General features: G+C 42.1%; 1 protein-coding gene across 2 annotated transcripts in view; it reads left to right on the forward strand.

Moving 5' to 3' along the window:
- Positions 1 to 21,720, forward strand: part of ppargc1b (peroxisome proliferator-activated receptor gamma, coactivator 1 beta) — a 259,628-nt gene that overhangs the window by 54,599 nt on the left and 183,309 nt on the right. Inside the window, exon 1 of one of the 2 annotated variants that reach the window (XM_062039672.1) lies at positions 6,175 to 6,301. The exons of the other annotated variant lie outside the window; for it this stretch is intronic. Coding sequence (XP_061895656.1) covers positions 6,221 to 6,301 — 81 coding nt within the window. The 5' untranslated portion in view covers positions 6,175 to 6,220. Of the gene's footprint in view, positions 1 to 6,174; positions 6,302 to 21,720 lie in introns of those variants that run through there. 2 annotated transcript variants of the gene reach the window in all.

Below are 21,720 nucleotides of genomic sequence, written 5' to 3' on the forward strand. Positions count from 1 at the left end.
CATTCTGACCAATTTTCTCTCAGCAGCAGTTTTCTTCCTGATCGTGGCAGTGACAAAACTGTGCCATGCACTTTATACTTACGAACAATTGTCTGCACAGTTGCTCTTGGCACCTTAAACTGCTTGGAAATGGCTCCAAGTGACTTTCCTGACTTGAGAAAAAATATTTGTTTGTGCCGTTACGGTTTTTAAATTGTTGTAAAATACATATTCTGATAGGTGATGTCATCCAGCCCCCCAAACCCGCAAACCCACTCCTTGTCCAAATCATCCCAAACCTGTTCCATTCGTATGTGCTGGTTTGTGCTGCGAACATTTTTGGTTTGTGCCATTAATGTTTTTAAGTTAACGTTTTGTAGTTTATGGTATTAACGTTATTTTTCATAACCAACCCCTCCAACCATGTCAAAACCTCTCCAAACGTGTACCAATCGTTTGTGCTTTGTTTGATTTTGCAAAATTGTTTGGTCTAAATAGTATAGTTTTTAGTTTATTAATGTTTTGGGATTCACCTGTGTGAAGTGCCATCCCACCCACCCACCTTGTCCAAATCTCCCCCAAACTTGTCGTTTGTGCTGCAAACATTTTCGTTTACAGTTTTATAAGTTTTATAGTTTTTAATGGTCTGTAAGTGTTATTATTCATAAACAACCCTCCAACCATGTCAAAATCAATCAAAGTTTATTCATATAGCCCTTAATCACAAGTGTCTCAAAGGGCTGCACAAGCCACAACAACACTATTGGGGCCTGCTTGTCTGGCGGGGGTCGTATCTTAGCCGGGCTGCGTGTCAGGGGCCCCTGGGTCCCACCGTCCACCACTACCGGATGCCCGTCTTGGTTGGGGCCTGCTGGGTCTAGTCTCCGTGTCTATCATGGCAGCTCGGTGTGCTGCTTATTATTCCGCAGTGCTGCAAGTCGACCAGCTGCTGGGGTAGTGACCTTGTGTGTCAGCGTGTCTGTGATTTGTACTTTTTTCTCCTTTTTTTCAGTGGGAGGATCTCCAGGGCAGTTGCTGGATGTTCCATCTCCATCATTGGGGTGCGTGCAGGTGGGGTGGGAGGAAATCGACTTGGGTGCGGTGGCCTGGGTAGGGCCCCGCCGTGCTCTCCGGGGGTTGGGCTTGTGGGGGCCCGGTTGCTGGTGGGGCGGGGGCGGTCTTGCCGTCCGGCTGCGGGGAGTCTCTGGGCCCCTCGGGGCGGGGCGTCCCGCCTTTCTGCCTGAGTGGGGTGTGGTCTCTCTCTGGCTTGGGGACTGGCTGTCCCCTGCTTCTCCCGTGCCTTGTCCTCTGCTGGGCACGTATTTCTATGGCCTGCTGCTGGCCCTGCCGGGGTTCCTGTCACTGGATGCCTGGCTGCGTGGGGCTGGCGGTCCCTTGTTCCCTGGGCACTGCACCTGCGGTTTTAAGTTGGGCTCTCTTGGTGGCTGGGCCGTACTTTGGCTCCCACACACTGGGAAATGCACATACATACTCACTTACACACAATTTTACATACATGTATACACACATACATTAATACATACATACGCACACACATTGGTACTTTCCCACATACATAGGCACCTACACTCCCACATACATAAACAAATACAGCACATACTGTACATTCACACATACATTCACTGTACAAACATATATATACGCATACTGTACATATACATTCAATGTACAAACATACATATACATACTTTCTATATACATTCACTGTACAAACATACATATATACATACTTTCTATATACATTCACTGTACAAACATACATATACACATACTGTACATATACATTCACTGTAAAAACATACATACATACATACTGTACATATACATTCACTGTACAAACATACATATATACATACTTTCTATATACATTCACTGTACAAACATACATATACACTTACTGTACATATACATTTACTGTACAAACATACATATACTGTACATATACATTCACTGTACAAACATACATATATATATACTGTACATATACATTCACTGTACAAACATACGTATACACATACATGTACATTTACATTCACTGTACAAACAAATATACACATACTGTACATGTACATTCACTGTACAAACATACATATACACATACTGTACATATACATACATACTCATGCATATAATCACGTTTCATCAAACATATATTAACGTTGTTGCCCTAGGGGAAACTGGGTAACACATGGCACACTGACAAAGCTTAAACTATTGTTACTATAACAATCTACAAGGTTAATATAGTTGACTTTCCTTTCTTCCCCTCCATTTATCTGCTTTCTTTTGTTTTTCAAGTTATTACATACATGTGTTGTTGCATTTGAACAATTGTTAGTTGATAATAGAGGTAATTATCATTATTATCAATAGTGCTATTTATATTGGTATTTTTATTGCTCCATTTGTAATGTAATGTTCTTTGTCATTTCTGTGTTATTAATACTTACTTCACTAACTGCTTCATTGCTATCACTTTTCGTATCAAACTTGTAAATATCGTATTTGCTGATGTTGTTCTGTTGTTGTGGTTGTTACTGTTATTGTTGTTTGTTGTTGTTGTCTCTCTGTCTTATCCCCCTCTTGTCCCCGCAATTTCCCCCTTTGTCTTCTTTTTTTTTTGTTTTTCTATCCCCGGCTGCGCCACACATTAATATAAATACATTTAATAATGCTGGATGACACCATAAGTCAGGAAATGTATTTTAGAATAACTTAAAGAACCCTGAGGGCAAGAAACGCTAATTTTTGCAGCACAAACGTAGCACAGACGGTTGGGGACAATTTTGGGGATATTTTTTGACAAGATGGGTGGGCTAGTTATGAACATTGAAGCGTTAATAACTTAAAATCTATAATAGTTAGACCAAAGTTTGTGGAGATTTGGACAAGGTGGGAGGAGCTGGATATGTATGTGTATATGTGTATATACGTATATGTATATACGTATATGTGTATATACGATATGATTGAAATCAAGTGTAAGATTAATAATTGAAAAATTAACGGTGGAGAGACTAGCTCTCCCAGCTGGACTGGGAACGTCTCTGGATCGGACAAAGTAGCTGGGGAGAAGGAAGTCTGGGGTTCTCTGCTTAGGCTGCTGCCCCCGCGACCCGACTTAGGATAAGCGGAACAAGTTGGATAGATGGCTAGCCCGTTTCTGGGGGATAAACACAAACATTGCTTCTTATTTCGTGCAATAAAAATGGTATATTACTGTTTAATAGTAGATATTTATTTGCGTGCCAGCCATTTGATAAACAGTTAATAAATGATGTGCCACTTCGGTCCAGAGGTTGGTGCCCTTGTGCGTCAAACAAATAGATGCTTTCCTTTAAGTGTTTTCCAAAATATACCCAGCTTTTCCACAATGTTTTGTGCACATTTCTGCAATGTTTTTTTGTGCAGTCATGATTTCAAATCCACACCAACTGAATCCTTTGCAGCTCAAATGTTGTTGCCTTCCAAACATTCCAACCTTGTGGAGTTAGTCAAGGCATGCCCACAAAGAAATATACTGGCCCACATTTATGATACCAGATCAGAGGAATGAGGAAGGAGAGGGTATATATACAAGCTGTGAGAAAGTTCTATTGTGAACAGAACCAGGACAGAAGTCGGTCCACATGTGCGAGCCATGTGAATGTTTTATAGACCACTTTGAGGGCCTGATTGGTCTACACTCAGTGGTTACTACTCGGATTGCGCAACGTTGATGATATACTGTACCGTAGGGTTTATTATAATGTGGTAATGACACATTCTCGCTGTGTTCTGCAAAGCGAACAAACGTGTCTTCACCGTAATGTAGCATTCTCGCTAGCGGCTAACGTCCCTCCACAGTGCAAAGACTCATCTAAGTCAGTAATTCTTCCTTCTGTGGCGGAAAATATACTATCGGTATGCTTCTTACACGTATCGTTATAACTGGAGGACGGGGGATAGCTAAACATGCTACATGCAAGCTACAGCTTTTGAATGTAAACAAATGGTGTTGAAGTGCCGTCCATTTTCTACCGCTTGTCCCTCTCGGGTTGGCAGGGGGCTGGAGCATATCCCACCTTGTCTCGGGCGGAAGGCGGGGCAAACACACAAACATTCACACTCACCTTCACACATGAGGGACCATTTTTAGTGTTGCCAATCAGCCTATGTGGAGGCACGTAGATAAGACCGCCCACAAAATGGTGTATCCTGAAGAGACTCTCAGAGACTGTAAAAAAAAAAAATCTATGTAACATTTTGACCGAAAAACCACCATTAGAATGTCATGTCGACCACAAAGAAGTGTAAAAATAAAAATAAAAAACAACATAATTAAAGCAGTGATTCTCTAACTGTGGTATGTGTACATGCAAATAACCAGTGATTAGTGTTCTGTGTCCTGTAATGTCCCGTCTTGTAATTGTCCTGTATTATGTATTTTACAATGTACTGTTTTTATATTTCCTGTATTTTATATTGTTACTTTGAACTGTTTTATATTTTTTTTAAAAAGTATCCTGTAAAGCGTCTTTGTGTACTCTGAAAAGCGCTTTACCAAATAAAATGTATTATTATTATTATTATTATTACTAGTGGTATGCCAAAGAATCACTTGATTAAACTACAGTGGTTTTTTTCATATATATTCAAACACAGTGTTACTGTACAAACTGTGTAATGTTACAGTGGCCAACAAATATTAAATATTCTTGTTTAAACTCTGCCTTGTTTAATGAATACTTGGGCCTACTACGCTACCATATATTAATGTTGGTCATTATGGTGGTTTTTGGTGAGCCAAGTTTTTTTCTGAGGTGGTACTTGATGAAAAACGTTTGAGAACCACTGAGTTAGAGTGCTGCTAGAAATGAGAAACTGGAGAATGGTAAACAAAATCAAAAGGATTCTTGCTTCTTTGCTCTGTGCGACGACTCAGAGGCCTTAAAAAAAATGTTCTTGCCTATTCTGTTGTATCATATTGTATCGTATATGACAGGGGTGTCAAACTCAATTTAGATGGGGGGCCACATGGAGAAAAATCTACTCCCAAGTGGTAAAATCACGGCACGATAATTTAAAAATAAAGACAACTTCAGATATTTGTTTAAAAATAGAACAAGCACATTCTGAAAATGTACAAATCATAATGTTTTTTTTTTTTTACTACTCTTACATGTTGCGGTTAATAGTATTGAATATTGTGGAGTGTTTATTTATTTTATTTTTATACAAGTTTATTTTATTTTTATTTTTTTTTACTTTCATTTCTTTTATTTGTGTTTTATTGTTGTACGGTTTCTTTTTCTGTGATATGGATCTCCCTGGGTCTGAAATAAAATGACTACTACTAGTGTTCTATCTTTATTTGTCGTTATTTATACTTTCTGAATAAATTATTTGATAATGTTCATCAGTCAAATCAATGGTGTTCATTTTCAATCTATCAAGTTAAAAAAATATCAAAATAAAACTACAGGATGTGATTGATGTAGTTGGCTCATTTTCCTCAACTGATAGACAGTACTTTGTTGATAACTTCAGGAGAGTTCCCTCAGGAAAATTAAAATTACAGCAGCAGTGTACAGAATTGAGAGCGAATTTAAAAAGTAAAAAGTAAATAATGGGGGTTTAAATGGAAATAAAATACAAAATATAACAATAAGAATAATAATATAACAGTAAAAATAAGAATATAACAAGAGAAACTATGCAGTAGTGACCATGTTATGAAAATGTATTGCGCTGTTAATTGCACTGTTTTGTGTTGCAGTTTATTTCAGTATTGTTAATATTTTGTATCCTCTGTCATCCTACTACCCCCTCCACCCCAGAGAGGAGTTGTACAGTGATGCACTAACATGTATTTTTATTTTTTATATGTAGCATAATCTAGTTCCCATGAGAATTGGCACAATAAATTACATTACATATATCACATGATCACATTACATTCCACATGATATATATATTACATGACATGCTATTTTGTGTATTAATATACGTGTCTATGAATGTGTACCATTTGATGCTGAGCCATTTTGAATGCATGCTTATTTTAATATTTAATGCAATGTTTATTTAGAGTGTTAATGACTGTTAGTGATTTATGTGCGCGCATGTGTCAGTGCCATTGAAAAAGTGTAAATAGAAGCGCCCCCTAAAGGCCGCCGGCGGCACTGCAGCCCCCTGCTATACTGCGCTGTATGTCTCCTCGGCGTTCATTCACTAGAAGATGGCGGACTGCGCTCCACTATTAGATGAGGAACTCTCGTCATTCGTCTTCAATTACCTGACGGAGAACCCAGACAACCAGGTAAGACTTCTATGGACGTCTGGGGACTTTGCGGGGGTTTCTCCACGCCGCTTGGACGTCTTGGCGTGTGAGTTCCGAGAGGCCGGCTTGAGGGAGCCCTTAGCCGGCTTGACAGCATCTCGCCCGGCGTGTTTGCTGGATGTCCGCCGTGTCTTGGCGTGTGGCGTTCACGTGTCTTTTGGAGGTGGGACGTCCTCGTCTTGGTCAGGTTCGGGAGGATAAATGTGCCCCCCCGGGGTGTGTGTGGAAGCTACGGCCGCCTGCCTGCCTCCTGCCTGGCGGCTTTAGTGCGACTGCCGAGCCGCTCTTTTGGAAACTTTTTGACGCATTTTTATGGAAGTTGAGCGTGAATACGTCAGACGTGTACACGTGGTGGGACCGTGGGGGAGCACGACCACCTGGAAGATCCACCACATTTCGTGACACACACACATATATATATATATATATATATATATATATATATATATACAAGATAAGCATGTGCTGTTTGTGCACAGGTGTGGAATAAAACGCGCGCTGGTGCATGTCGAGTGGGAGTGTTGCGTTCACGTCCACGCCGGTCCGGGCTGCGTGTCACGGCGCCCCGGGGGTGATCCCATCCCCGGTGGATTTGCTGCAGTCCGACCGCCCGCTGCGCTCCCAAGTTGGGCCAAGTCCCACGGTGCTGACCGGGGGAGGCAGCCGAGAAACGGAAGGTGACCGATGCAGCGTTCGAGTGCCCTCGACTATGTAAGCGCTACCCTTCAGAATACGTAACAGTTTTCGTAACGGCTTTCTGTTACAAAACGCGTGACGTCCTCTCACGATTGTTGTGCTTCCTGTTCTCTCTCTCTCTCTCTCCATATGAGTGTGTGTTCATTCCGCAGCACCGCGAATCGCGATTATAAGCGGATTGTCTGTCAAGATGAGTCGACTCCGTGATGCGTTCAATGCACCTGGCCAGCACCGACCCCCTCGGAAACTTTGACAGCTCCGCGCTGCATGGTTACGAAAGCGGCCCGAATTGAGCCCCACGACACGCCGCGCACACGTGCACTCGACGTGTACACGGTACGCCGATGTGTGCCGAATGCGGTCATTCGGAGATGCGTGGTGTTTGTTGCACGGCTGACGTGCGTGCGTGCGAGAAAACTGCAAAGCAAGTCTTAAATCGGGCGTTTTCAAACGGTAGTTTGGCGGTGGTGCCTTTTTTTTTTTTTTTTTAAATCTCAGGACAGAGCGGTAAGGGATCAGGGATATAATCCTCAGCTTGCTCCTGACTGAAGGGCCGCGCTTCCCAAACACGCACGATACAACCACACTGGCTGTCATTGAGATCTATAGACCTTACACACACACACACACACACACACACACACACACACACACACACACACACACACACACACACACACACACACACACACACACCTCCACTGCATCACTTTGTGACAATGCTGTGACTGCATCATCTTTTAGAGCAGGTTAAATATGTGTGTTGGGACTGTGGAAGCCTGTGGTTTATTTATACCACACACACACACACACACACACACACACACACACACACACACACACACTGCACTGACCTTTCTGGTGCACTACATTTTGAGATTCTGCAACATCCATGAAATGATCGACCGTTCAATTCCCACGTCGCCACCTATTCAGTGACATGACCTTGCTGCCTACGCTGTCCACAGCACCCGTGCTGTCATCCTCCCATGAGTGCCCGGGCGCAGACATTTTAACACTCTAAGCACAATGAGTCCCCCTTCAGAGTCGGCATGCAGAATGTTTCAACTTGAGACGAGTAGGACCCTAATGAGGTTGAGAACGTCAACACCGGGGGTGGTGTTGGAGCAATTATAGTGAATAATGTACATTGTTAGAATTACAGGCATGATTAGATTGGAAAAAAAGGTGGTTTACCAGTTCCTACGCTGAATATTATCTGTTGTACAAACCTGTGTTAATATTTACTCAGGGTTATTAGTGCTATGCAGCCTCTCTCTCTCCCCCTCTGTCAGTGTGTGTGTCGCTCGCCCCTGCTGGCTGCTTATTGTAATACTACTCCTCGTGACGAGTTACAGAACAGAGCTGCTGCAGTCATGTGAGTCGTAGTGGAGGAGGGAGGGGGGCGTCTCCATGACGTCGGCCAGTGACGAGCCTCCTCCTCCTCTTCCTCCGAGCATGTGACTCTTCCCTCTTTTGGCTGCCCTCGCTCTCTCGCTCTGGCTCGCTGTCATTTCCTCCCTGTTGCATGTTCACACAGAGGCTGTGTCGCAAATTGCGTACTTCCGTCAGACTTCTATGCATCGTTCATTATCATGAATGTAACAATTCAATAACTGCACCCACCCGGCATCCATTGGAGCCTGTCACCCCGCATCCGTGGACCCTTCCCAAGGTTTCCTAGTTTCTTCATCTCAGGCTTTTGGACTTTTTCCCTTGCCCGGCTCCAGATCAGGGGATGTCGTGGTTTGTGAAGACCTTTGAGGCACTTGTAAATAAGGGCTCTAGAAATAAATTATGATTGATTGAGTACACTTCTATAAGTGTACTGTGCACTTCTATAAGTGTACTGTGCACATTGGTTACTTAGTAGGGTTTGTTAACAATAAACGGATGTGATTGGATATCCGTTTTGAGAAGTTTTCGGTTCGGCTACGTCGGTTACAGACCCCTCAATCGATAAGATTCAGTTGTGAATCCTGAGGTTATTCGAGTACACACAAACCGGATACCAAACTAAACTAAACCTGCTCAGTGGCCTAGTGGTTAGTGTCCACCCTGAGATCGGTAGGTCGTGAGTTCAAATTGCGTACTTCCGTCAAAGTTCTATGCATCATTCATTATCATGAATGTAACAATTCAATAATTGTGCCCACTCGGCATCCGTTGGAGCCTGTCACCCAGGAGGAGGTCCCCGCATCTGTGGACCCTTCCCAAGGTTTCTTTTTTTCTCCATCTATGGCTTTTGGAGGTTTTCCTTGCCCGGTTCCAGATCAGGAGATGTCGTAGTTTGAGGCACTTGTGATTAAGGGCTCTATAAATAAGTTATGATTGATTGAGTACGCTTCAAGAAGTGTACTGTCCACTTATGGTACTTAGTACGGTTGTTAACGATAAACGGATGCGATTGGATATCCGTTTTGAGAAGTTGCCGGTTTGGCTACATCGGTTACAGACCCCTCAATCGATAAGATTCAGTTGTGAATCCTGAGGTTATTCGAGTACACACAAACCGGATACCAAACTAAACTAAACTAAACCTGCTCAGTGGCCTTGTGGTTAGAGTGTCCGCCCTGAGATCGGTAGGCCGAGTCATACCAAAGACTATAAAAATGGGACCCATTTGGCACTTGGCCACTTGGCACTCAGTTTCGAGGGTTAGAATTGGGGGTTGAAACACCAAAATCATTCCCGAGCGTGGTGACCGCTGCTGCTCACTGCTCCCCTCACTTCCCAGGGGGTGGAACAAGGGGATGGGTCAAATGCAGAGGGTAATTTCACCACATTAGTACGTGTGACTATAAGTGGTACTTTAACTAGAAATCAGTCTTTAAAACGACACTAGAGCCAGGGTCGCTTGTTCCGTTACTTACATGACAGTAGAGAGAATAGACGTATCTTGAAAACAACGCAAGACTCACGGCTGTCCGCCAAATGATTACACACAGGGCACGTAACGTCAACACCGGGGACCGTCTCCGTGGCGTTCTGTTTGTCAACATTGCGACATCCCAAGGAATTATTTTACAAAATGCGACGACGTCGTACAACAGGTTCAATCTACAATTCCAGGATGGCGGTAAAACAATGAATAATTTAATATTTAAATTATTTCCTACTATTATCTATGATTTAAATCCTTATTTCCCCCAGGAAATAAGTGTCTGGAAACAAGAGGGCTTCTTGTGTCCAGACACTTATTTCCTGAGTTCGAAAACAATAACAAAAGTGACAAAAGATTTCTTCATAGTAAAAAATATCGATCTAACCGCTGTAGAATCGATCATTTACTGATACTATACTTGATATCGTTACTGTTATTTGTATCGATCCACCCACCTTTGTTTTCATTCAAGATCTGCATCGTAGCTTAGCAGTCAGTGATTAGCATATCCTCTTAGGGTGTGTAGTGTAGCATGTTTAGCTATTCCTTGTCCTCCAGTGTAAGAAACGTAGTTTCTTTGCCGCCATGGAGGCGAGGATTGCTGACTTAGAAGTGGCTTTGCACTGAGAGTTGATCATCAGGCTGCGTTTTAAAATGTGTAGCGAAGCCTTCTATACGACAAAGTGCAGCTAAGCAAAGGATATTTAGTTGTCCACGTTTAGTGCTTATAACATAAACAGAATGCCATTAAAAGTCACTTTTATATGGCATTTTGAAGCAGTTGATGCCAAATGAAGCACCAGCAGAGGCTCTGTTGATTCTCCCTGAAGTAGTTTGGTATAAACTGATAATAAGTAACATCATACACTGTGTTTGTGCGAGCAGAAGTAACAGGACTCAACCAAGCAGCTAGTAAAAAAATGGCTCAATCAAAAACAGCCAAGCACATGCTAATTCTCAACATGGACGACCTGTTTGCTGTAATAAACGTGACTTTACACCTGAAAGATCACAGTCAGGAAAAAAGTCTTACTTATTGGTTGTAAGGACATTTAAGGGTACCTTTGATCCAAAGCTACACAACCATTAAATGAACATTAAACACTCAAGCTCAAGATTAGAATTATAGAAAAAAACCCAACCGGAGTCGGAGGTTGAAATAATTGGAAAACTTTTTTAGGGGCACGTTTTGTTCCGAGACGGCACCAAATGACTTCCACGGCGCAGTCAGGTGTTTCAAAACGTTATTTGCTAACTGAAACAACGGCGACAAGTTGCAAATGGAAAAGTTAATAAAGCTTAAAGTCATTATAGCCCGGGCCTTGCACTGTGAGTCAGCACTAACGCCACTTTGTGTGTGTGTGTGTGTGTGTGTGTGTGTGTGTGTGTGTGTGTGTGTGTGTGTGTGTGTGTGTGTGTGTGTGTGTGTGTCTCAGTCCTATCGGGTGACCATATCCAATGTCAGACCCTCACCGAGCACATTTAGCTGCAGGTGCAACAACACTATCAATTTGCCTTGGAAATGTCCAACGTTCCAATAAGGTTCTTAACTTTTTTTCAGGTAATTATTTTGGTGTTTTTACTGTAGAAATGTGTGCTGGTACCATTTTCGACACTGAGGATATGGTACCTCGAGGGTTTTGGTTAGACATGATCTGTGGTTTGGTCATTTTGGCACCGTTTCCAACAACAATGAAACACAACTCGGTGAAATGGGCTTCTTCTTTTGCTGATCCCAATCTGAATCTTGGCCCCGCCCACTACTCTTGCAGATAAAAATCCTCTCAATGGCTTAATAATCAAACGTCTTGACCCGCCAGTTGGAGTTTGCCCCGTCAGAAGAATCCTACTACTATTAGCGATAGCCTAATGGACTGACAATGCCCTGCAGTCAATGTTTAACTGTTTGTGTGTGTGTGTGTGTGTGTGTGTGTGTGTGTGTGTGTGTGTGTGTGTGTGTGTGTGCGTGTGTGCGTGTGTGTGTGTTGTGACGCTGCTGCAGTGCAAGTGAACATGTTGCAGCCCTTTATCCGGCTCAGCGATCCAATACCAAGTAGTACAGGGTCATAAATAAAGTTGTCCTGAGTCCAGGGATGTATTTCCTGAGTTTATAAAACAATGAAACATTTTTTTGTGAGAATAAAAAATATTGATGTAATCATTGTAGTATCGACTAGATAAGGCTCTTGTACTTGGTATCGTTACAGTCGATATTTGTATGGATCCACCCGTTTGTTTACATTCAGGAGCACGAGCTTTCTGTTAGCGGTTAGCTATCGTATCCTGTAGTGAAGCAAGTTTAGCTATTCCTCGTCCTGCAGGGATGATACTTGTAAGAAACGTACTTTGTCACCATGGTGGCGAGGATTAGTGATTTAGAAGTAGCCAAAACAGTGTCGAGCGACGTTAGCCGCTAGCTTGCTATGCTTTTGGCTTCATCTTTGTTATTTTTTAAGCCGAAATTCGTCCATTTTCTCCTTTCCGTCTCCATGATGTTTCTGCTAGTAAGTGCTCTGTGTGTGTGTTGACTCACATGCGCCTCGGCTCATATTACATATTATAATGTCACTAAAAAAAAAAAAATACCGGTAGTTTTTAAAGGCAGTATAGTATATTTTTGTATTAATTAGAACCATGGTACTTTGTTATATTGTTTGTATACCATACATCAGGGCTATTCAACTACATAATGAAAGGGCCGCATTTCAGTCCAAGAGTTTGGGGGCCGGACATTGAAATGTGGTTATTTCGTCAGAAAGTGGCTCCGCAGGTTATATTCCTTTGAGACTGCTTTTATTTAATTACAAAGTAAACATTCACCCTGCACTGTCAATATATTAATTATTCTGCCCTCACTACTCGGTTCTAGGGTGTGCGGATAGTTAACAGCATGAAGCAGAAGCTCCAGAAGTTTTGTTGGGGATTGATGTTCCTTCTTTTGAATTGTTTTCCTTCCTCAGTATTATTCCTTTACACTTCTTCCTTCATTTAAGAATGTAGGACTGAAAATATAAACATAAAATAAACATTACAAAACTGTAGCGTCCACTGTGTTTTACATGAATAAAATAGGTTTAGTGTTAATATGTTTGTACATTCACACAACTACATATATATACTCCTATAGAAATTAAACAACATCTACAGTACGTCAAACATTGCACACAATGTATGTGACTCATCACAATTAAACGTTTGGTGTGACGTTATCGCCCTCTACTGGTCAAATGTAGCATGACATGTATTAAACCATCTCTTATTGCCGGAGTTACTCTCAGACAAAACACGACCACGACTACAAAATACGTCACAAAGTCAGTAATTTCAATACAAAATATCTTTATGCACAATATCTACTTAATGAAGCTTACACTGGGATTCCCTACCATTGTTGCTTCTTGTGTGGAACACTGTGTCCGTCGCTTAAAAAGTCAGACAGGAAACAATGACTTGAGCACTTGCTCGGTGTAGAGCATTCCTACTTTGTTATCCAGTTGTTGTTGAGCCTAATTTTCACAATTTATTTCGATTTTTTTTCAGGGTTAATGAGTAGTCTTCTTCTACTCACCCCACTTCTATTTCATTGTGACACATTCCTTGCTGTTTTCCCCTGTTGGGTGGTGAGAGTACTGCATACATGAGCAATCCAATACACTTTATTTATACAGCACATTTAAACAACAAAAAGCTTTCCAAAGTGCTGCACAAAAATATTAAAAACAAGATTCAAATACTATCGTTAGTCCCAACACTGGTCATTGGTGGAGCTAACGCGTTACAAAGTACAAAGTTACTGTAACGCCGTTAGTTTCGGCGGTAACTAGTAATCTAACGTGTTATTTTTTATATTCAGGAACTCAGTTACCGTTACTACATGATGCGTTACTGCGTTATTTTACGTTATTTTTTATGTAGTATCGGCTAGAAACAGAAGTTCTGAGTGTGTTTTATTGGAGCGCTGCGGTGTCGTCCTTCTGTGTCACAAGGAAAAGAAAAGGCGTGCTTTGTGTGGGTGGGGATGGTGGGGGCTCCCAGACCGTAGTTGAGGGCGCAGGGGAGACTTTCCTCCAGGGCCTATGTACTTCGGGGCTAACAACCTTCACTTTACCCGAAAGTGGGTCTTTACAGCTGAGGGTGAATGACGAGGCCGGCGGTTTGTTGCAACTTTGTGACTTTATTGCACGCAGCCATCCACCAAGCTAGATCACCTGCACGCACTCACTGTCGCCGTTCCCTCACCTCTCTCGCCCACTCACTCACTGAAGTCACTCACCTCATATGCTGTCGTATCTTAAAGGGCCACACATACACACACACACATACGCTACTCTCATAACAACTAACAAGATATCATGGCGAAGCCAGAAGTCGAGTTTCTTAACATGGAGACATTCTCAATACTTTTCTTTTGTCGAGCACAAATAAAATAACATTTTAGTTAAATGTAAGTTGTGTCTTGGATCAAAGATCCTATCTACTTAAAGTTAAAGTTAAAGTGCCATTATGTTGCAGCTATTTAAAATAGTTTTGTCAATTTGTTCTGGCCTGAAATAAATCGGCCCTTTGAAGCATATCTTTGTCTTTGTGTGTTGTATGTAGACCTCATTGCTTTCTGAGTTCAGTTTTATCAATCATAATTTATCTCTAGAGCAGTAACAGTACTGAAATGAAGGCTAAAAGGGCATTAATGGCAGCCTTAAAAAAAAAAAAAGAAAAAAAAAAAAGTAACTAAATAATTACTTTTCACAGTAACGCATTACTTTTTGGTGAACGTAATTGAGTTAGTAACAGAGTTACTTTTGAAATAAAGTAACTAATAACTGTAACTAGTTACTGGTTTTCAGTAAGTAACCCAACACTGCCAATGACTGAATAAAAACAAAATAAATACATATAAAAACAATATAAAAACAAAATAAAAATAAATATGATTTAAAAACAATTTTAAAGGGTGGACACACACTCTCCTCCAATGCATAGGACACGCTTCCTCGACCTGGCCTTCGTGTGTGTGTGTGTGTTTGTGTGTGTGTGTGTGTGTGTGTGTGTGTCTCTCTCGAGTCTGTGCGATGTCGGCCAAGCGTCCTTACGTCTCCACGCCAAAGCAGAGCACCTCTAATGAGGCTAATGTCAGCTAACGTGCATCGTGGGAGCGTCTGCGAGCTGCGCGTGTCATCGCGGGAATACGGCCACTTCCTCCCAAATCCCCGTGCGCTTCATCCGGCATCCGGCCGGTCCCCGCCCTGCCTCCCCTGCGGCTCCTGTGCGTGTTGGACATGTGATGAGCCGGCAGGTGAGCCCGCCTCAATAATTCAGCCGGCTGCGGTTTCACTCTTCACGATAATAAAATTGTACTAATTTAACGACATGGTCATTATCTTTCAGGGGCGTTTAGTTTTATCCATTTTTTGATGGCTGTGCAAGATCCTAATTTTGCCGGCCGCCCAGCTCTGACACGGCGACCTTTGGCTCGGGAGATGAAGCGGGCTGGCGAAGGCTTAGCGGGTGTCGTTTGTCAGCTTCCTGTCAGCTAATTGCGAACGCAGCCATGTCGATTTGATGCGAAGCAGCTCAGGTATAGCGTCGGCGCTTATCTGAGCCTCGCGGGGGTCACAGGTCACGGTGTCGGAGACCGCTCCCGAGCGTCCGCCGCGCTGGCGTTACGCAATCCCTACACAAGCTTGCATGAGGACATCAAGGCCTTGCAAGTGGTTCTTCTCCCCCCCGAGGTGACGCAGCCGAGCGCCACTCGGCCGTGCTGTACATCCAGCACGCACAGCCGCTTCCTCACGTGAGGTAGAAGCGGCGTCGGCCATTTTGACACTTCTCACAGGAAATTAAGGAAATAGAAGAACAGTTCCGGGGTCCAACTGTGGTCGTTATTACAGCTCTGTAAAAAGTGGAAGTAGGTGTAAAGTGTAACAAATAAGTGAAGCAGAGTAACAATGTTTGTCTTTCAGGCATGTTCCATGATAAAAATCATTAAATTGAAGCATTTTTTGTATTTTGTTCACTTGTAATATTAAAATATGGCATAGAGACGTAAGGGCGCGTAACGATCCCATTTTAAAGTAAAATGATCAAGAAACAGGGATTGATAAATGCGCTTTATTAAAACTCACGGACTGACTGGTGCCCGCTCCCTAGCTTAAATGCTAACATGAAAACAAAAGACATTAACGTCTTTCCCTATTAAGGAAAGACGTACCCGGATCTAAACTTATATAAACCCATTACTCTCTGAGCAACTGTGCTACTCATAGAACATATTCATATTCATATTCCATGCTCAGAGGAATACTGGAATGGGGTGTTTTTGCGGTGCGTTCAAGGACCGCTGCACAGAAAAGGACGCCACAATAATATATTATCGAGAGGAGCCAGATGAGGTGGTTCGGGCATCTGCTCAGGATGCCACCCGAACGCCTCCCTAGGGAGGTGTTTGGGGCACGTCCGACGGGGAAGACCCAGGACACGTTGGGAAGACTTTGTCTCCCGGCTGGCCTGGGGACGCCTCGGGATCCCAAGGGAGGAGCTGGACAAAGTGGCTGGGGAGAGAAAAGTCTGGGCTTCTCTGCTTAGGCTGCTGCCCCCGCAACCCGACCTCGGATAAGTGGAAGAAAATGGATGGATGGATGGATTTTATTTGTTACACTTTTCATCCAAATAAATCTTAAAGTGCTACAGCACAAATTAATATTTAAAACAATATCAATCACTCAAATTGTATTTTTACACCCCTTAATCGCAAGTGCCTCAAAGGGCTTCACAAACTTACGACAAAAAGTACACATTTTATCTAAAAAAATAAATACAATAAATAGCCACAAAATATATTTTCTTGGTAGAGGAAATGTTATGAATTATTATTGTTCTGGCTACCTAAGAGCCATATTATTTTTATTGGATTGTTTAAATATGTTTATCATTTTCAGTTTTAATTTATAAAATTGTAATTGTCTTTTCAATGGTAAAGAAAAAAAAACGTGGGTTGGTGCGCGTCAAGTCCGGTTTATGTGACGTCACGTAAATTACCTTCCTGTTGTCATATTCCTTCAAGTATCCACCCATCTCTCCAGAGCACAATATGATATCACAGTTCTTCAGACTGAACTGTGTTTGTATAAGTTTAGATCGTGGTATGTCATCTTTTAATGGGGAAAGACGTTAATGTCTCTTGTTTTCATGTCAGCTTGCTTCTCCATTAAATGAGCCGTGTCATCAGTCCGTGAGTTTATCAAAGTGTTATCAATCACAGTTTTACGATGATTTCAATTGTATAAACGGTAAAACTGATCGTGGGGAGTTTTACTGCTGTACTACTTACTTACATCCTTATAGCCCAGTGGTTCTTAACCTTGTTGGAGGTACCGAACCCCACCAGTTTCATATGCGCATTCACCGAACCCTTCTTTAGTGAAAAATAAAAACAATTTTTTTTTCAAATTCAAGAAAAAGCTATGTTTTTTTTACTGGTGCACAAAATGAACCGTGCGTGAACATCCCCTTGTTCAAAGAACAAAACCAACACAGTGCATGAACTCACAACAAATTACACACATTACCATGAATTGATTAACGTGGACCCCGACTTAAACAAGTTGAAAAACTTATTTGGGTGTTACCATTTAGTGGTCAATTGTACGGAATATGTACTGTGCTGTGTAAACTGTACTGTTTCATATAATGTATTCTCTTCCTTTGCAATCTACTGGTAAAAGTTTCTATCGATCAATCAAAAAACCTGCAAATCAGATGGAAAATTAGAGGCAACATTGTTTGGGGGTATCCATAATACGCCGATAGGGAGAAGTTTTTATTTACACGATAAGTCGGACGTGTCTTTACCTCCGTGGCGGAGGCTCCGCCGAACCCCTGAGGCCGACTCACCGATCGAACCCAGGTTAAGAACCACTGTTATAGCCATTGAAAAAGATAACATACTGAGACTGAAACATAAATAGTGGCTTTTCTAACAGCATGTATTTATTTTAGCTCTAAAAACTAACTTGGGCATAAGATGTCAGTGTGTGCATGAGTACTTTTTGAGCACCTTTAACAATACAGTGATAATAATATCTGTGATATGACATTATCATGTCGTTACATCCCTAGTGTTGCAAAAAACAATGTACAGAAAGGAGACCCATATAGCAGCATTTGTCACGGTTTACCTGACACATGGAACGTGACGAGTTATCCACTTTATCCGCCAGATGCCAGTAAAGTGCCTTAAAAAGTGGTTTGTGACAATTCCAACTTTGTCCACAGTGTCAGTTGTTAAGTGGATTGGCACAATCCATCGTTTTCATCAGACTGCATTGCAATATCCATAACCCCTCACCCCCACTCTTCCTCTCACGTAAGATCCACCCAGGAATGGGGCCATATGAATCCCTTGCCTACTGTACCTTATTGTGAAATTCTCTGACACTCTTACATTGCGAGACACACGCACACACACACACACACACACACACACACACACACACACACACACACACACACACACACACACACACACACACACACACACACTCACACACACACTTTTCATAATCATTCCTCCTCACGCGTCTCTCTTCTCTAATCAAAGTGTACGTCTGTATGTTGCCGTCCTTTTCTAACCTTTTCCTGCAATTGGTATTCAACACAGACCCTCGTCGTCATATTGATAGTGTCAACACCAGCGCCTGACACACACACACACACTCACACACACACACACTTGCATTAGGATGTAAGAGAGAACGCGGTTAAAGGGAAAGGGAACCCAGCCTTTGCCCAGGGCGGTGTGGGGAAGCAGCGGGAGACGTGCTCGTCTCGTCGCCATGTTGGCCGGCCTATTTCTTCTAAAGCTGATTTATCACAGGGCGGCCACTGGGGAGATGTTTTATTTTAACACACTGAGCTGTGACTTTTTCCACGGCACATTCCACGTGAAGGATGCCGACTGATAGTGCGATTACGTGTTGGCGTCGCACGGAAAGTGTCATCTTTAGTGCTTTGCAGAGGTGTTAGGAACTTACCGTTCAGGTCTCAGCAACGAGGGCTCGCTGGGTATTTCTTTTTAAGCTAAATGTACGACAAAAACGTTAGTGAGGCTGCTCACGTCATCATGCAGTAGCCATTTCTAACAGTACGGGGCAGCAGTGAGTCGACTGCTCCAAGCAAAAGAAGAATGTTGACCAATCGGGGCCGTGCACACTGCAGGCCAAAGTGGCCCAAATCTGATATTTTTCTAAATCTGAAATTTTCCAGCCGACTGTTTACACTGCAAGTAAAATGTGATCTTTATCAGACTCCAGTTCCCAATTTCTATATTTTTTTCAGTTATACAGAAATTGATCAGAGCTGTTTATCTATTTTATGGAGGAATGTAGTTAATCGTAGATCTGGCATCCAATGTTATTAAAAAAAAGTATTGATTTTGAATTGAGAATCGTTTTGAATCGAGGATCGATTCTGAATCAAATCGTTACCCCCAAGAATCGAATCGAATCATGTGTTGCCAAAGATTCACGGCCCTACTATCAACCGCATTCTTAAAGAATTCATATTGATGAATTAATTATTAATTTTTCCGCTCATCTTTAGTTAGTTTATGTGTACATTTTAATACACTGTATCTTCCGGACCATAGGGTGCACCGGATTGTCCCCCACCAAGGACTGTTTTCACTGCTGGACTCTAGAAAGAGGTTCCGCAGCCTCCGTAGCAGAACATCCAGGTTCTGTAACAGCTTCTTCCCTCAGGCCATAAAACTCTTGAACGCATTAAATTAATCCCCTCAATTCCCCCCAAAAATGGATTAACTGGCTGCAATATAAAGACAATATATAAAGACATCCATAAACGTGGATGCATATGCAAAAGTGCAATATATTTATCTGTACAGTAATCTATTTATTTATATCTGCACCTTATTGCTTTTTTATCCTGCACTACCACGAGCTAATTCAACAAAATTTAGTTCTCATCTGTACTGTAAAGTTCAAATCTGAATGACAATAAAAGGAAGTCTAAATCTAAGTCTATTATAAGGCGCACTGCCCACTAGCATTGCTAGTCAGGTTTTTTTTCCATACAAAAGGTGCACCGGATTATAGGGCGCATTAAAGGGGTCATATTATTAGTTTTTTCTAAATTGAAAACATAACATGTAATGGTGGTTCTTTGGTCAAAATGTTGCATAGATGATGTTTTACAGATCATCTTCAAGCCGCTTTCTGACAGTCGCTTCCGGATGCGCCGTTTTGTGGGCGGTCTTATTTACAGTATGAGGCTCACCTTCGGCAGTGTCTTCTCCCCGTCATCTTTGTTGTAGCGGTGTGGCGTGCAAGGACGGGAGTGGAAGAAGTGTCAAAAGATGGCGCTAACTGTTTTAATGACATTCAGACTTTACTTCAATCAATAACGGAGCAGCATCTCCACATCCGTGGCTCACTAGTGCAACAACTACGCCGAAAATGTGTCCCGTGAAAAACCTTCCGACCGAAACTCTCTAATAACTAAAGTTCCTTGGGTGAATAATGTAAACTCACTACACCGGTAGTTTTTAGCGCTTCCATAGCGAGACATAAGTTAGAACTTTACACTACTTTATATTAGAAATGGCAGCAGCAGAGGGTGAATGTCCCGTAACAAGAAGATAGTGATAAAGAGGTTTATCAACTACGTTATTGCCGCAAATTTTCAGGACTTATGCAGATCTCAAATACACATCAGAAGGTAGTAAAAGTTGGTTTTGCATAATATTGCAAAACAAATCGCCAGATAATGTCTCCTCTGGGTGCCATTTTGCGGTCCTTATACACACACCATAGTCATACTTATCTCTGACTACGGTAGTCGTAATGGGCCGACAATCCATCAAGCGGTGCGGCTTCAAAGTCGTACTAAAACATTTTGACAAATTTTTGAGCGCCGTGTGTAATGTTCTTTATTTTCAATGGAACATTTAAAGTTTTGGTGTTTACTGGCGTCATATTGCAGTCTGCACGTATCTCTCATGTGTGACTGCCATCTACTGGTCACACCTATCATTACACCATGTACCAAATAAAATTGCTTCGAGGTCGGTAAGCACAACCAGAATTATTCCGTACGTTAGGTGCACCGGGTTATAAGGCGATTTTTGAGAAAATGAAAGGATTTAAAGGCCTACTGAAATGAATTTTTTAAATTTAAACGGGGATAGCAGATCCATTCTATGTGTCATACTTGATCATTTCGCGATATTGCCATATTTTTGCTGAAAGGATTTAGTAGAGAACATCGACGATAAAGTTCGCAACTTTTGGTTGCTGATAAAAAAAAGCCTTGCCTGTACCGGAAGTAGCGTGACGTCGCAGGTTGAAAGGCTCCTCACATTTCCCCATTGTTTACACCAGCAGCGAGAGCGATTCGGACCGAGAAAGCGACGATTACCCCTTTAATTTCAGCGAGGATGAAAGATTTGTGGATGAGGAACGTGAGAGTGAAGGACTAGAGTGCAGTGCAGGACGTATCTTTTTTCGCTCTGACCGTAACTTAGGTAAAAGGGCTCATTGGATTCCACACTTTCTCGTTTTTCTATTGTGGATCACGGATTTGTATTTTAAACCACCTCGGATACTATATCCTCTTGAAAATGAGAGTCGAGAACGCGAAATGGACATTCACAGTGACTTTTATCTCCACGACAATACATCGGGGAAGCACTTTAGCTACGTAGCTAACGTGATAGCATCGTGCTTAAATGCAGATAGAAACAAAATAAATAAGCCCCTGACTGGAAGGATAGACAGAAAATCAACAATACTACTATCAGGAGACA

This window comes from Entelurus aequoreus, linkage group LG28, assembly GCF_033978785.1.
Source record: "Entelurus aequoreus isolate RoL-2023_Sb linkage group LG28, RoL_Eaeq_v1.1, whole genome shotgun sequence".
Lineage (NCBI taxonomy): Eukaryota > Metazoa > Chordata > Actinopteri > Syngnathiformes > Syngnathidae > Entelurus > Entelurus aequoreus.